The sequence below is a fragment of the Oryx dammah genome, unplaced genomic scaffold (assembly GCF_014754425.2).
Source record: "Oryx dammah isolate SB20612 unplaced genomic scaffold, SCBI_Odam_1.1 HiC_scaffold_11229, whole genome shotgun sequence".
Taxonomy (NCBI): Eukaryota; Metazoa; Chordata; class Mammalia; order Artiodactyla; family Bovidae; genus Oryx; species Oryx dammah.
Window position 1 is genome coordinate 2,591,896 of NW_024080622.1, and position 16,254 is coordinate 2,608,149.

Here is a 16,254-nt window from a genome sequence, read left to right on the forward strand (position 1 = left end):
CTCCAGTATTCTTGCCTGAAAAATCCCATGGACAGAGGAACCTGGGCGACAGTCCACGGCATTGCAAAGAGTCAGACACGACTAAGCATGCACATATACATCAGAAAATGGCTCCACCACAGGCATCTTTTCCTTTTCTTCAGGGTCCTAATGTGGTTGAATGGTCTTGCTTTTTCAGAGCATCTGCAGTTCTCATTTGGACACCTTGGTTTATAAGATGGGCTCTTGTCCCCAAACACTCCCCACTCTTTAGCTGTTTCTGATGAGCCCTTGTTATCCTCCCCAACCTATGCCCACCTTCCTTCAGGTCCCCAGGAGTCAGGAAAACATCCTGATGGGTGTTTCAGAAAATATTTCACACAGAGGAGTTCAGGATCCTGGCAATAAGCCCACATTTTATTTTACATTCATATGAGTTCCTGCACTTCCAAGGTTATCAGATCACATTCAGGTTAGCACTGCTGGTAACAAAATTGTACAACTACCCTGGCTTCAAAAACAAGATAGGATGATACACATTAACACTTCTTTCCCTTTAATACTGCAGGAGACAATACATCACAAAAATAAAATCACATGCCTTTTACAATCCAGTGTGAAGGCATATTATGTTAAAATTAAATCATTTGGGACATAAGGAGAATAAGAAGAGATTCAAAGCTTAAGATGTTAACAATTTCCCCCAATGCCATCTTTCTCTTCTAACTCCCAGTTGGCACACTCAGCATCAGTGCCTTGGGAAGAATAGGGCAGAGGAAAGCAGGGGATCATTTAACTGAAACTCATGGCTTCTTGGGCTACTTCTGTAAAATCTACTTAAATAACCTAAAATTCTAAAAAGAGTTCATATTAACAAGGGATGGTAATCTAGAAAGCACCTGGAGGAAATTCCTCCAGTCACTGATGGAAAATATAAGCTGCAAACATTTCATAAAAAAGGATAACTGTATCATATCCAGAAATATATTAAGTTCTGAAAATCCATTTTCACTTTACAGAATGAAAACACTATGACCCATGTTCTGGCACTGAATCAGTTCAGAAAAACAGCTGTAGCCTATATCTGTAATATTTCTCATGGGCTATCTTGCATCATTACAATGTAAGAGTGCAGTGACCAATATCCCGACCCCTGAAAAATAGAAGAAGCCAATCTGAGCTAAAATAAAAACAGATTCAGTTCAGATTAGATAGGAGACAAGTCAGATGTGTGAGAAAGCAAGATGTTAGATTTACTTGGGTCTTTTTCCTAGATAAAAAATACTGTTACAAAATGTTTTGGACCCAGGTCCAACACAGCTGGAATGATAAGTTATTGACAATGCAAACCCCCATCCAGAAAGACAGCATACTTATGCAGCACCTCTCTCTTAGAAGTTCAATGTGCTTTAGCATAATTATCAATTAACTGCATAATTAAGTACATGATTCAGAAAATACTCGGACTTATTGTTAATTCCAGTGACTAAGGAGTCCCTGCCACTTGCTGCCAAGAAATTTTTGAGTCCTGAACTTACCAGGTTATGAATGAAATCAATACTCATATAGACTGATTCGAAAGAAATACTACCCCTTTCAGGGCTGAAAAATATGACAGAAGAGAGAATAAGACACTTCTTAGGAAAGCCACATCTTTAGGAAAAAAACACATTATGAAAAACCAGAGCCAGTGCATATTGTACGACCCCTGAAGAAAGCCCCCAGCAGCAGGGGGTCAAGGGGAGCAGTGATGATTTTGAAACCAGAGTGACTTGTAGCTAACTGTCTAACAGGAAATTCACATAGTAAAATACAGAATAAATCAACATATAGCCAAGGTTTACATTTATCTAGAAATATGTTTTATGCTTTAAAAAAAATTGCAACACACTCCAAAAAAATTTTTTTTCAGATAATTCATGTACAACAGAAGGCACTGTTATTCGCATAAATCCATTGATTCTGCATGGCAAAACCTGAGACGTGCAATTCCATCCAATCCTCTAAATCCACCTTGGTCGTTCATCCTTTGGAGCATATGCTTTGTCCTTTTCAGTCCTATGATTTTGTTTTTCTTTAACTCCATACATTACAGTAGCTGCTTAAAATATATATTTCAGGGTGAGAAAGATCAAAGGGGACACAGGGGCAGGGAAAGGTGCTGCTGGATGCCAAGCAGTAACTGGCACAGCAGGCGGCACAAACAGCAGCCCCTCCCCAGCTCTGCTGACCCTCTCCTTCCTCTGACTTTCAATATAACAATGATGTTTAGTCAGTTGATGTTCCTTCTTTCAGTTGTTGGTAGGCATAGTCCCAAAATTAAATGCAGAGAGGACTCCTTTGTTTTCAAAGGTGAAGCCTCCCTGTTGTTCAATCTTCTTCTTTGCCTCTAGAATTTGCAAGAGAAAGCAGGGAGAAGAGAAGAGTATCTAAGGTAACAAAGTTGGAAATATCCTCAAAGGAGCTAGATTCTTTAGAGTTAGCACTGTGAAGGAATGTGAGTCGTGGTATTAATTATTCTGCCCAATTGAACACTAGCCTTTAACAAACCCATGTCAGTAAGTACCATCGTCCAGGTGTCTGGGGATGTGTAACCCACAGATACACAGGATATAGAGGGCCCACTGTACCACACCATTTTAACAAGGAACTTGAGCATCCTAGGATTTTGGTATTTGAGGGGAGCCTAGGAACCAATCCCCTCTGAAGATACTGAGGGATGACTGCAATTATAATTCCTATTTTGGAAAAACTGTTTGCTAAAACTGAGCAATATAATAACAAGGCTCAAAGTCATAGTGTCTACCCCTAAAAGGGCACACTCACTTCTCCCATCAGGAGAGGCAACACAGAATCTGGACAGGACTAAAGTCTAAAGTCCATGCAGAAGAAGCTGGGCTCTAAACTCTAGATTCCTATTCCATATTGTCTTCCACTAAAATACTTCTGTAATTACAAAATCTTCCATTACTTCTCCAGAAGTGGCCATAATAATATCTGCGTAAAATAATTTCTCCATCTCAAAAACTGAAAATCAACAAGAATCACCAACTTCTACATAAAGCCCAACAAAAAGAAATGCACAGTATTTCATTTCTAGAAATATAAGGTCCTTATAGGAACTCATAAAATGCCTTTGATTCACTGTTTAGATGGTTAGGTGGGTGACCCAACTGGTTAACTCTCCTTCAGCAAGATTCATCCCACCTTTATGTCTTACCTTTGGCTCCAAAATAGGATAAAGGTGTGAATAAGAACACTACTAAAGACAGTTATTAACAAAGAGTGTTTTGCAAAGCTATCGTAAGTGATTAAAAAGATCATAAAATAATGATAATTTTTTATTATCTTGAAAGGTTGGCCTCTAAAAACAAATTTTAGAGGCTGGTAAAAATAAAGGCTAACTACCAACACATGCGCTCTGATCAAAAAATCATGCTGGCTGACCTGCCACTGTCCTCCGGTGCTCGGCCAATGTGTACACCTCCTGCAGCGCCCTCCTCTGATCCTCACTGAGCGGTGCCATCAGCAGTTGATACCATGCAGCATCCCGATTCTGCACAGCTGTTGTAATGCAGGGGTGTTTCAGGGGAGAAGGAATGATAAGGGAGTCCAGTGACAATTATTATTTCAGATAATAACTAATGATATAACCAAATTACAATAAAATGATAACAGACAATAGGTGATAAAACTTATTCCAACAAAGGATGACTCCTGGAGTACTCACTTTAGTACTCAACTTATGTGGGGCTACAAAGGAAGGCTGAAGTGAAGTGAAAGTCGCCCAGTCATGCCCGACTCTTTGCGACCTCATGGACTATACATAGTCCATGGAATTCTCCAGGCCAGAATACTGGTGTGGGTAGCCTTTCACTTCTCCAGGGGATCTTCCCAACCCAAGGATCGAACCCAGGTCTTCGCATTGCAGGTGGATTCTTTACCAGCTGGGCCATGAGGGAAGCCCCTTGTAGAAGGGTTGGAACACCACAAATCTCTCCCTTGCCTAGTTCTCTGCCTCCTTTGCCATCTCCTCCACTTCTTGGGGTTTCACTAACTATGAAAGCTCCCTAAAATCCAGATCATGGGAAACACTTTACTCACTCGTTATCATTTTCCTCAGGAATTCTCATGCTGCCGGCACATGCCACATGCTACCTGCATCTACACCAAAAACTCGAATTTGTACCTTTAGGTAAAACTGTTCACTAAACTTCCTGGACTTTTACATTGGATAGGTCACCTGAAATTCAGCACAACTATAACCAAAGTTAACATTTTACCTCTCAAACTCTCTTTGGATCTCCCCATTTCCATCACTAGTTCTATCAGTCTCCTAGTCAACCACTATCATACCCTCTTCACATCCAATTCTGTGCTTCTTTCTTGATGGTTTTCACCTATATGCTTTTTTTTCATCAAATGCCACCCTTTCTCTCAAGGGCTTTACTTACATAAAGCAATTTCCTAACACTTGGTTCCCAAGTCTAGCCCACTTCAGTTCTTTTTGGACATTATCAATAGATAATACCCCTGAAAGAAACTACCACATCCCCAAGATCACCTCTTTATACAAAAACATTCAACAACACTCTAATGGGCAATGGGATAAAGACAACCTCAGTCCAGAATCCAAGGCTGGTACAATTTGGTACAATTTTAACACTTCACAGAGACTTAAGCAGTGGCCCCTATATGCTGACTGAGCCAAAGTTGGTTGCCTATCTCTTGAGGAGCTTTTTCAAAATACACATCCTGATATCCCACCCAAGACCAAAGAGCTTCTTTGTTGCTTATGGTGGACACCCAGGTCCAGTAGCAACTGCCTTAGAGCACACCCTCTGCATTCCAATTTCCACCTTTATGCTCTTTATCTTCCACATGTTTTGGAATATCATTCCCTGGACTCTCTACCTCTTGTTCCTGCTAAATTTCAATAAAACACAGAGGTGATTCATTAATGGTATTTGTAATAAACAATACATTGGCATACTACATAATGTCAGTATATTAGGCTATCACTACCTTGTTAGTATTAACAACAATATTTTAGGGTTGGTGTTCAAATTGAACAAGGATGTTCAATTTAATATTCTTTACAACAGCAAAGAAACAAAAAACTGGAAATATCCTGTATGTCCATCAGTGGAAATAAGCTAAATTATGATACTGCCATAGAAATACAATGTAACTATCAAGCAACCTATAAAGTGGGATTTCTTTTCATTATAACTTGTTTATAATAATTTTCCAAATATTCTCATTGGTTTATTACTTATTTTTAATTATATAAGTTTTCTATTTATATATCTCATTCTTATACTAGGTTATTGGTCTTATTCATTTATAGAAGGTTTCTGTAATCTGTGGATTTTACATGACAGTATTTTCTTCCAATCTTTTATGAGTACTTTAACTGTATTTCTAGTGTCCTTTCCTGTACAAAACTGGTATATTGCTTATATAGTTAAAAATTTACTCTCTTATGGACTCCATTCCTTCCCAAGGGGATTGTGAATTGCTGATAAGTTTATGGCCACAATTTTTAAGCAAAATATGTGAGATACTCCATTCTGTAAAAATCTTTGTTTATACCTAGAGGATGAACAATATATACAGATATTCTTGCCTTAAATTACTTTTATGAGGATATCCTGCAATCTTACCCTGACAGTATGCTATCTGCTCTCATTTTATGTATGTTTGGAGATTTCTATAATTAAAAATAAATACAATTTTTACAGGGAATTCCAAACTAATTTGGGGTAGACCCCAAAACAACATCTAAAAGATGGAAATGAAAAACATATCTGACGATTCAGGGAGTAACAACATACTCAGCAAAGCTTGTGTAAAAAATTGATATTCATCCACACTATTGTCAAGGTCCAGCGGAGTACTGAATCCCTCAAGAGCAGTTTCTTCCAACACTTCTTCATCCCAGTCATCGTCATCTTCCTCCTCATCTTCACCTCTTCCATTATTTGACTGCATTGCTTGAGCAGTTACATTAGTCTCCTCTTCATCACTTGAAATCTCTTCTGTGAATCCATTATTCATTCAAAAGTAATCAAATCACATAAGGACAAAAGATAAATCCAAATGAAAACAAAAATTATAAAGTGACATTCTAGAAATGGAAAAACTACCAAATATTTTATGCAAAATAAAATAAACCTTACCTTTACTATAGCTTGCTAAATTGAAAATGACTTTATCTTCCTCATTTAAAACAATTTCTAACTATCTCTAAATCTGTGATCTAGATGAACTGTTATTATTGTTTAACAATGGCAGCTTCATATCCATTAACATAAAAATACTATTTAGCCACAGATTCCCAAATTAACCTTTTTTGTAAAAAAAAAAAAGACATAAAATGATTGTGTACTCAGTGCATGTGTTTTAAACAACAATGACCTCCCATTGAGAATGTGAGTCTCTTAACAATTAACTAAGATATTAATAATTACCAATTGCTTGGAAATACTCAAATGAAGAGGTCATTTCTGCTAACAGAAACAGAAAAGTTTAGAAATATTAAGGAAAAATAATCAGCTACACATGGGTTAAAAAGTAGACAGCTGAACTGTGTATCTCCATAGATTGAGTTTCTATTTTCAGGGCCAGTCTGTTCCAGACAGGCCAATACTGTAAATAACTGGAAGATAGTAAATGCAGGGCAAAAATCAATCTAAGAGGAAAAACCTGGAGTAAACTTAAACCAGGCATTATTAATCTAAATCTGGTTCTATAAAACATACCATACTGAAGCACTTGGATTAAGCTGCAAAATAATTTTAGGGATAAGGCAAGAAACCATAGTTTTTACCACATACACACACACACACACAAAAAAAAACTATATATAAAGGATAATAACAAGACAGCAAGAGAAACCTTTGTTGGTTAATCGTCATACACTTAAGTAGGAAATTCAATAAGAAAGTCTGGATATTACTAAAACATCTTCCCTCAAGTCTTAATAATTATAAGCCAAGAGAGACCAACGTAAGAAATTAGAGTGCAACATACTGGAAAAAAAGAATTCTGATTGCTTGAAGAAACTAATTTCAGGGTTAAAGACACACACAGACGGAAACGTAGTTTGGTGGTTTTTCTAATGTGTCTAAGTAAACATTAGACCAGTTGAACTTAACATATATCTACAGGATATTACATCCCAAAATGGCAGAATACAAGTTTTTTCCAAATGCATGTGGAACGTTCTCCAGGACAGAATACATGCTAGGCCACAAAATAAGTCTCACCAAATGTAAAAGGATAGAAATTATATTAAGCATTTTTTCAGACTACACTATGAAACTAGAAATCAATCACAGGTAGAAAAATGAAAAATATAAACACATGAAGACTAAACAACATGCTACTAAAACACCAATTGATGAATGAAAAAAATCATAAAAGAAAACAGAAAATACCTTGAGACAAATGAAAACAAAAACACAACTTTCCAAATTTACAAACACTGCAAAATTTAGGTTTACCTCAAGAAACAAGAAAAATATCAAATAAACAGCCTAACCTACCATCTAAAAGAATAAAAAAAGAACAAACAAGGCCCAAAGTCAGAAGAAAGAAATAATAAAGTTTAGAGGGGAAATAAATAAAATAGACCAAAAAAAAATAGTAGAAAAAATCAAGAACTGTTTTTTGAAAAATAAGCAAAATGTATAAGCCTGTAGTGGGGTAAAAAAAAAGAGGACTCAAATAAATAAAACAAGAAATAAAAGAAATTGCAACTGATATCACAGAGATACCAAAAAAATCATAAGTAAATGCTACAAATAGTTATAAGCCAACAAACTGAACAACCAAGAAGGAATGGAAACATTTCTAGAGATATACAGCCTTCCAAAATTGAACAAGGAAGAAATAGACAATCTGAATAAAGAGATCACTCTAGTATATTGAATTCATAATCAAAAAAAATCCCAGCAAACAGAAGTCCATGACTGGATGGCTTAACATGAAAATTCCTCCAAATGTATAAAGAAAAGCTAATACCTGTCCTCAAACTATTCCAAAAAGCTGAAGAAGGGAGAACACTCCCAAACTCATTCCATGGGGCCACCAAAAGCAAAGACACTACCAAAAAAAAGAGAAAGAGAATTATAGGCTAATATTTCTGATGAATATCAATGCAAAAATCCTCAACAGAATTATTAACAAACCAAATTCAACACTTATAAAAAGGATCATACACAACAATCCAGTGGGATTTATTCCAGGAATGCAAAGATGATTCAATACCCACCAATCAATGTGATACACCACATAAAAAAAGAATAAAATCACATGATGATCATAATACCTACCAAAAAGCACTTGACAAAATTCAACATCCATTCATGACAAAAATTCCCATCGAAGTAGGTATAGAGAGAACATCCCTCAACATAATAAAGGCTGTTTATGGCCAACCCACAACTAACACCATATGCTACAGTGAAAGCGGAAAGATTTTCCTCTAAATTCAGGAACAAGGTAAGGATGCCCACTCTTGCCACTTCTATTTAACATACTATTGGGAGGTGAGCCATGGCAATCAGATAAGAAAACGAAATAAGAAATAAAGGAATCCAAATTGGAAGGGAAGTAAAACTGTCACTATTTTCATATGCCATAATACTATATATAGAAAACCATACAGTCTCCACCAAAAAGCTTTTAGAACTAATAAATGAATTCAGTAAAGTTGAAGAAAGAGAAATCAAGAAAACAAATCTATTTAAAATCGTATTGAAGAAAATTAAATACTTATGAATGAACTTAACTGAGGGAAGTGAAAAGACCTATATTCTACAAATTATAAAACACTGAAGACAGAATGGAAGAAAATACCAAAAAATGGAAAGATATCCTGTGTTTATGGATTGGAAGAGTTAATACTGTTAATACTGTTAAACATACTACCAAGCAATCATAGATTTAATGCCTATCAAAATACCCATGACACCCTCCACAGAATTAGAACAAATCGTCCTAAAATTTATATGGAACCACAAAAAACCCTGAACTGTCAAAGCAATCTTGATGAAAAAGAACAGGGTTGGAGGTATCATGTGCTTTAATTGCAGACTATCCTATAAAGCTACAGTAATCAAAACAGTATGGTAATGGCACAAAAACAGACACATAGATCAATGGGAAAGAATTAAAAGCCCAGAAATAGACTTCTAGATTTGGAGTTGATTCACCTACCACAAAAGCAGCAAGAATACACAATGGAAAATATCAGTTTCTTCAATAATAAGCATATTGGGAAAACTGGACAGCTACATGTAAAAGAATGAAATTAGAACATTTTCTCACATCACAGATAAAAATAAACTCAAAATGGATTAAAGACCTAAATGTATAACCAGAAACCATAAAACTAACTAGCAGAAAAATAGAACACTCTTTGATATAAATTGCAGAAATATTTGGGGGGTTCTGTCTCCTAAAGCAAAGGACACAAAAACAAAAACAAATGGAACCTGATTAAACTTAAAAGTTTTGGGGCATCAAAGAAAATCATTGATAAAATGAAAAGACAACCAATAAGTACAAGAAATGATATAATATGATAGGGGTTAATACTCAAAATATATAAATAGCTCATACAACTCAATGTCAAAAAGCCGACTGACCTAATTAAAAAATGAGCAGAAGACCTGAATATGCATAAAAGATATTCAACATGGCTAATCACTAGAGAAATGCAACTCAAAATCACAATGAGATATCATCTCACCCCTCTCAGTAAGAATGGCTATCAACAAATAACAAACATTGGCAAGGATATAAAGAAAAGGGAACACTTGCATACTGTTGGTGGGAATGTAAACTGGTACAACCATTATGGAAAACTGTATGAAAAGTTTCTCAAAAAACTAAAAATATGATCCAGCAATTTCACTCCTGGGTATATATACATATATTAAAAAATAACTCAAAAAGATACACACACCCCTCAATGTTCACAGCAGCTTATTTACAATAGCCAATATAAGGAAGCAATGCAAATGTCCATCAACAAATGAATGGATAATGAAGATGTGGTGAGATATACAGTGGATTAGTACTCAGCTATAAACAAAGAATGACATCTTGCCATTTGGAACAAAATGGGATAGATCTAAAGGATATTATGCTTAATGAAGTAAGTCAAACAGAGAAAGACAAGTTCTATATGTTACATTTAAATGTGGAATATAAAAGATGAAAGAAACAAATGAATATAAACAGACTCACAGATACAGAGAAATAACTAGTAGTTAACCATTAGGAAGGGGGAAGTGGAGGGCCAAGAGTAGGAGATTAAGAGGTACAAACTATTAAGTTTTAAAAAAATAAGCTACAAGGATATACTGAACAGCACAGGGAATATGTTAATAACTTTAAACAGTGTAATCTATAAAAATAGTTCATGCTGTAGATCTGAAACTAAAGACCTAAATGTATAACCAATAATATAATATTGTAGATCAACTATACTTCAATGGGAAATAGATAAATAAAGTTATGAACTGTTTATTTCTGGAATTTTTCGTTTAACATTTTTAGACAACTGAAATCATAAAACCAAAATTGTGGTAAGAAGGGACTACTATAATTCAGTCAATCAAACTCAAAATATTTGTTACACATCTAGCAGGCCAAGAAATGTAAATCTATTTAATGTTTCTAAATAGACTAAAACTCAAAGAAAACACATACTCAAAAAAATCAGTTCTAGCATTCACTGCAATTAGAACACTTTACCATTTTCTTCTATATTGGCTTTATCTGCTTTTGAGTGATCTTCCCGGTTTACCAGTTGTCTGGTAGCACAGACCTGCTTTAATCCAAGGAAAAGGAAAAGAATTGAGGGCACAATCTGTCCCACCACAGCATCTACTGCAGGAGGTCGATTTTGCAATTCCAAAAGGATACTCAGTCCTATTATACACATCTTCCGATCATGATGCCTACAAATCATAAAAGGGAAAAAAGTGTGCACATGAGAAATAAGAAAAATTTCTGAAGAAATTACAAAAAGGAACATCCAAGTTCTGCTCTAAGGTTCATTCACTGGAGCTACACAGAGGTAAAACTATTTTGTACTATATGAATTCCTATGTAAATCAAGTTTTGCAAACCAATTATCATCACCAAAGACCTATGGGAGCCTGCAATTGATATGATGAATCTTGCTGTAATATCAATTTATGATTAATACAAATGCTGCAACTGGGCCTTGATAAAACAAGTTTTATTAAGTAAGAATACCTGTATATAACAGCATAAAATTCCTATCCAGTGAAAAAGATTGAAGTCCCTTAGACTTTGATCCATTGCACTGGTCTACAAGGTATAGACTATACACTAGTCTATATAGTGTATATATCTATACACTATACTGTATACTAACCCCCCAGGTGCCAAAAGCTAGTCTAAAAATCTCACCGTCTAATAAGCTGAACTTAATGTGGGCATGCTCAGTTACTCAGCCATGCCCTATTCTTTTAGATCCCATGACTGTAGCCTGCCAGGCTCCTCTGTCCATGGAACGTTCTAGCCAAGAATACTGGAGTGGGTAGCCATTTCCTGATTCAGAGGATGTTCCCAACCCCCAGATGGAACCCAGGTCTCCTGTGCCTCCTGCACGGGCAGGTGGATTCTTTACCACTGCACCACCTGGAAAGCCCTGCTGAACTTAATAGCTGCAAATAAATCTATTAAATGTCCTGTGCTAATAAAACAAGATAAGGAAAACTTAATTCTGAAGGAAAAAAAGTTTGACCAATGGTGGAGCGAGTGGTAAAGAACTCACCTACCAATGCAGGAGACATAAGATACCTGGGTTCAGTCCCTGGTTCAGAAGATCACCTGGAGGAGGGGATGGAAACCCCTTCCAGTATTCTTGCCTGGAGAATCCAATGAACAGAGGAGCCTAGCAGGCTATAGTCCATAGGGTCGCACAGAGTCAGACATAACTGAAGCAATTTAGCAAATACATAATATATATTACAAAGATTTTTACATGAATGCTTCTAAATTGTTTAAAACTAAAAATATTAAGAATGAAAAGATTACTGTATCAGTGTAACATTCACACAGGCATGAACAAAAAAATTTAATGGCAGTAATTCAAAATAAAATATACAACAAAAAAAGTAAAAAGTGTTAGTCACTCAAACATGTCCAACTCTTTGAGACCCCATGGACTGTAGCCCACTAGGCTACTCTGTTCATGGGATTCTCCAGGTAAGAATACTGGAGTGGGTAGCCATTCCCTTTTCCAGGGGAACTTCCTGATCCAGGGATCAAATGCCGGTCTTCCATATTGCAGGCAGATTCTTTACTGTCTGAGCCACCAAGAAAGTTCCAATATACACCATGTGCTCCTCAATACACAACAAACCTAACAACAAATATAGCTTCTGTTATTCTTCATTATTTCCATTGCTTGATTCAAGTTGCTAATGCCAAAGTAGTATACTATAATAGGTACTGTGCTTGACCTGATGACTTTCTCATTAATGTAGCCTCTACCTAGTAGTGTACGTCAAGGGTCAAATGGATTACAGTACAAAAGATGATTATTGAGTGGGGCTCTGAAGAATCCAAGGGAGCACAATCCACACATGCCCAATCTATATAATTGCTGAGACATCTTCTATTTTTGGAAAATTGCTTATAGATGCTACTAACTGTATAACTGGGCTTCCTTGGTGGCTCAGTGGTACAGAATCTGCCTGCCAATGCAGGAAAAGTGGGTTCAACCCCTGGGTCAGGAAGATCCCCTGGAGAAGGAAATGGCAACCCACTTCAATATTCTTGTCTGGGAAATCCCAGGGACAGAGGAGCCTGACAGGCTACAGTCCATGGAGTTGCAAAAGAGTTGGACATGACTAAGCAACTAAGCAACAAAAACTATATAACTGTGAATGACTAAATCTCTACTCTGTAAACCTTTGTCAGATATAACTAAGTACAATTTCTTCCTAAAGTATGCTCTTCCTTTCAAAGTATTAGTAAGAAATCTAAATCTGGGACAAATTCTAGTCTCCTATATGTAGAAAAATAAGAATACACATAGCAGCTTTTTAAGTATGTTCCCTATTCCTTTTCCACCATCCTAATTCAAGCCTCCACCATCTCCCCACTACTTGGTAATATTCTAACTACTACTGCTGGAATTATTTCCCCCTCAGTAAATTTTTCTAAATGATATCTTGCAAGATGTAGAAAGAACACTAGTTATTTCTAAATTAATCAGCAGTCTCTCAAATTCTAACACGACAAGGTCACTTATATGTGTCGGGTCACCTGAGGTGGGTATATAACTATGACTTAGGATCTCACTTTTCCTGTGTTAGAAAGCTAGGAGAGTGTTTCACACAAAGCCAAACTCTCCTACCAGGATAGGACCAAGACTATGCTAACAATCCTCTGATTTCACATTTGAGAACAGGCTTCCTTGAGATTTTCATATTTTTACCAGACTAGTACTTTCCTTAGAAACATGACTCCATTTAGAATGTTGTTACCTACAGACACTTAATGTCAAGGAACCCAAGTAGACACTTAATTCTTGTTGCCAAGACATACAACAACACACATAAGTCAAAAACAAGTGAGGAAGGGTAATAAACCTAATTTTCAGAGTCTGTGTTCTTTTCCACTAGATTATACTCCTGAAAAACATTCTTAATTCTCTAAAAATTTAATATTATATTAACAGTACATTAAAAAATTCTTAGATATAAAAACTATCTTTCAATATTCTATTTTACATGCATATTACAAGTCAACTTTCCAAGAACAGAAATGCAGTGTAAAATGAAAAAGACACAGACCCAAGAAAACAATCTGTATCATTCATCCACTGATTTATAAATTGTACAGTTACAGGTCCAGGGTTGTGAGGCAACTGAATTCGTTCTAAAGTATGTAGCAGCAAATCAGGGTTGTAGTACAAGGCAGCAATTGCAACCTGAAGACACATAGTACGAAGCTCACTAGTTTTGACCCCTCGGGTTAATCGCTCCAAAACAAGTTGAACAAAGAGTGGAATGCACTAGAGGAAAAAAGAAAAACAGAAATCAAGTAACTTTTACAGAAAGTTGAATGCTGGTAAAGTGTAATCATTAAATAAGATACTCTTAAAGACAGAAGAACTTGCTAGTTTAAACCATTTTCAGAATTATTAAACTCAGAGAGATTAAATGGCCAAAAAAGGTCCTAGAGCAGTACCAAAATGTCTCCTTTCCTTTTAACTGAAGATTACACTTAGATGAAGGTTGTCCTACAAGAGTACACAATCAAAAAACTGCAATAATCCAAACATAGACTCAGTCACTTCCATGTTTTAAGTTAAAATGACTAGGATGGAGTTTTTCTTTAATAAATCAAATTGGAAATATACTTGACCCTTCAACAAAATGGGTTTGAACTATATGGATCCATTTAAATGCAGATTTTTTTCAACAATTAATACTACAGTTCCACACTATCCATGTTTAATTAAATCCAGATAGGGAGAAACCATGTACACAGAGGGCCAACTAGAAGTTATACACAGATTTCTAACTGCACAGAGGGTGAGCACCTCTAACTCCTGCATTGTTCAAGAATCAAGTGCAAAAAAAAAAAAAAAATGAAACTTAGAATAAGCATGATGTGATCAGAATTTCTCTTGAGGAAAAAAAATTCCTAAAAAAAGTCACAGGGATATAACATACAACATGGTTTGCTGTTGTTCAGCCACTAAGCTGTGTCTGACTCTTTGCAATTGCATGGACTCCAACACCCCAGGCTTCCCTGTCCTTCACTATCACCCAGAGTTTGCCTGAACTCATGTCCATTGAGTTAATGATGCAATCCAACCATCTCATTCTGTCACCCCCTTTTATTCCTGCTCTCAGTGTTTCCCAGCATCAGGGTCTTTTCCAATGAGTCAGCTCTTTGCATCAGGTGGCAAAAGTATTGGAGCTTCAGCTTAAGCATCAGTCCTTCCAGTTGAATATTCAGGGTTGATTTCCTTTAAGACTGACTGATTTGATTGTGCTGTCCAAGTGACCCTCAATAGTCTTCTCCAGCACCACAAATCAAAAGCATCAATTCTTTAGCACTCACTCAGTCTTCTTTATGGGCCAACTCTCACATCCGTACATGACTACTGGAAAAACCATAGCTTTGACTATATGGACCTTTGTCAGCAAAGTGATATCTCTGCTTTCTAATATGCTGTCTGGGTTACATCAAGCAAAATGCTGAGCTGAATGACTCACAAGCTAGAATCAAGATTGCCAGGATAAATATCAACCACCTCAGCTATGCAGATGATACCACTCTAATGGCAGAAAGTGAAGAGGAACTAAAGAGCCTCTTGATCTGGGTCAAAGAGGTGAGTAAAAGAGCTGGCTTAAAACCCAACATTCAAAAAACTAAGATCATGGCATGTAGTCCCATCACTTCCTGGCAAACAGATGGGGAAAAAGTGGAAACAGTGACAGATTTTATTTTCTTGGGTTATAAAATCACTGCAGACAGTGACTGAAGCCACAAAATTAAGACACTCCCTTCCTGGGGAAAAAGCCTATCAGGCTCCTCCATCCATGGGATTTTCCAGGCAAGAGTGCTGGAGTGGATTGCCATTTCCTTCTCCAGGGGATCTTCCCAACCCAGGGATCAAACCCGGGTCTCCCGCATTGCAAGCAGACACTTTACCGTCTGCGCCACCAGGGAAGCCCATGACAAACCTAGACAGTGTATCAAAAACTAGAGATATCACTTTGCCAACAAAGGCCCACATAGTTAAAGTTATATTTTTCTAGTAGTCATGTACAGATGTGAGAGTTGGTCCATAAAGAAGGCTGAGTGCTGAAGAATTGATGCTTTCAAACTGTGGAGCTGGAGAAGACTCTTGAGAGTCCCTTGGACAACAAGGAGATCAAACCAGTCAATCCTAAAGGAAATCAGTCCTGAATATTCGCTGGAAGGACTGATACTCAAGTTGAAGTTCCAATACTTTAGCCACTTGATGCAATGAGCAGACTCACTGGAAAAGACCTCAATGCTGGGAAAGATTGAGGGCAGGAGGAGAAGGGGGAGACAGAGGATGAGGCCATTATTTGGAGTCACCAACTCAATAAACATGAGTTTAAGCAAACCCCAGGAGATACTGAAGAACAAGGAAGACTGGCATGCTGCAGTCCATGGGGTCACAAAGAGTTGGACACAACTTAGCGAGAGAACAACAACAACACTACTACTTAAGAA

At 36.7% G+C, this 16,254-nt stretch overlaps 1 protein-coding gene across 2 annotated transcripts in view; it reads right to left on the reverse strand.

The window, feature by feature from the left end:
• Positions 1-368: 368 nt before the first annotated feature.
• The window catches only part of LOC120861146 (importin-8), a 67,643-nt gene continuing 51,757 nt past the window's right edge, over positions 369-16,254 (reverse strand). For both annotated transcript variants that reach the window (XM_040236784.1, XM_040236783.1), the window contains 5 exons: positions 13,830-14,050; positions 10,750-10,955; positions 5,817-6,020; positions 3,427-3,543; positions 369-2,368 (listed from right to left, as the gene is read on the reverse strand). In XM_040236784.1, the coding sequence (XP_040092718.1) occupies positions 2,271-2,368; positions 3,427-3,543; positions 5,817-6,020; positions 10,750-10,955; positions 13,830-14,050 (846 nt within the window). In that variant the 3' untranslated portion in view covers positions 369-2,270. The remainder of the gene's footprint in view (positions 2,369-3,426; positions 3,544-5,816; positions 6,021-10,749; positions 10,956-13,829; positions 14,051-16,254) is intronic.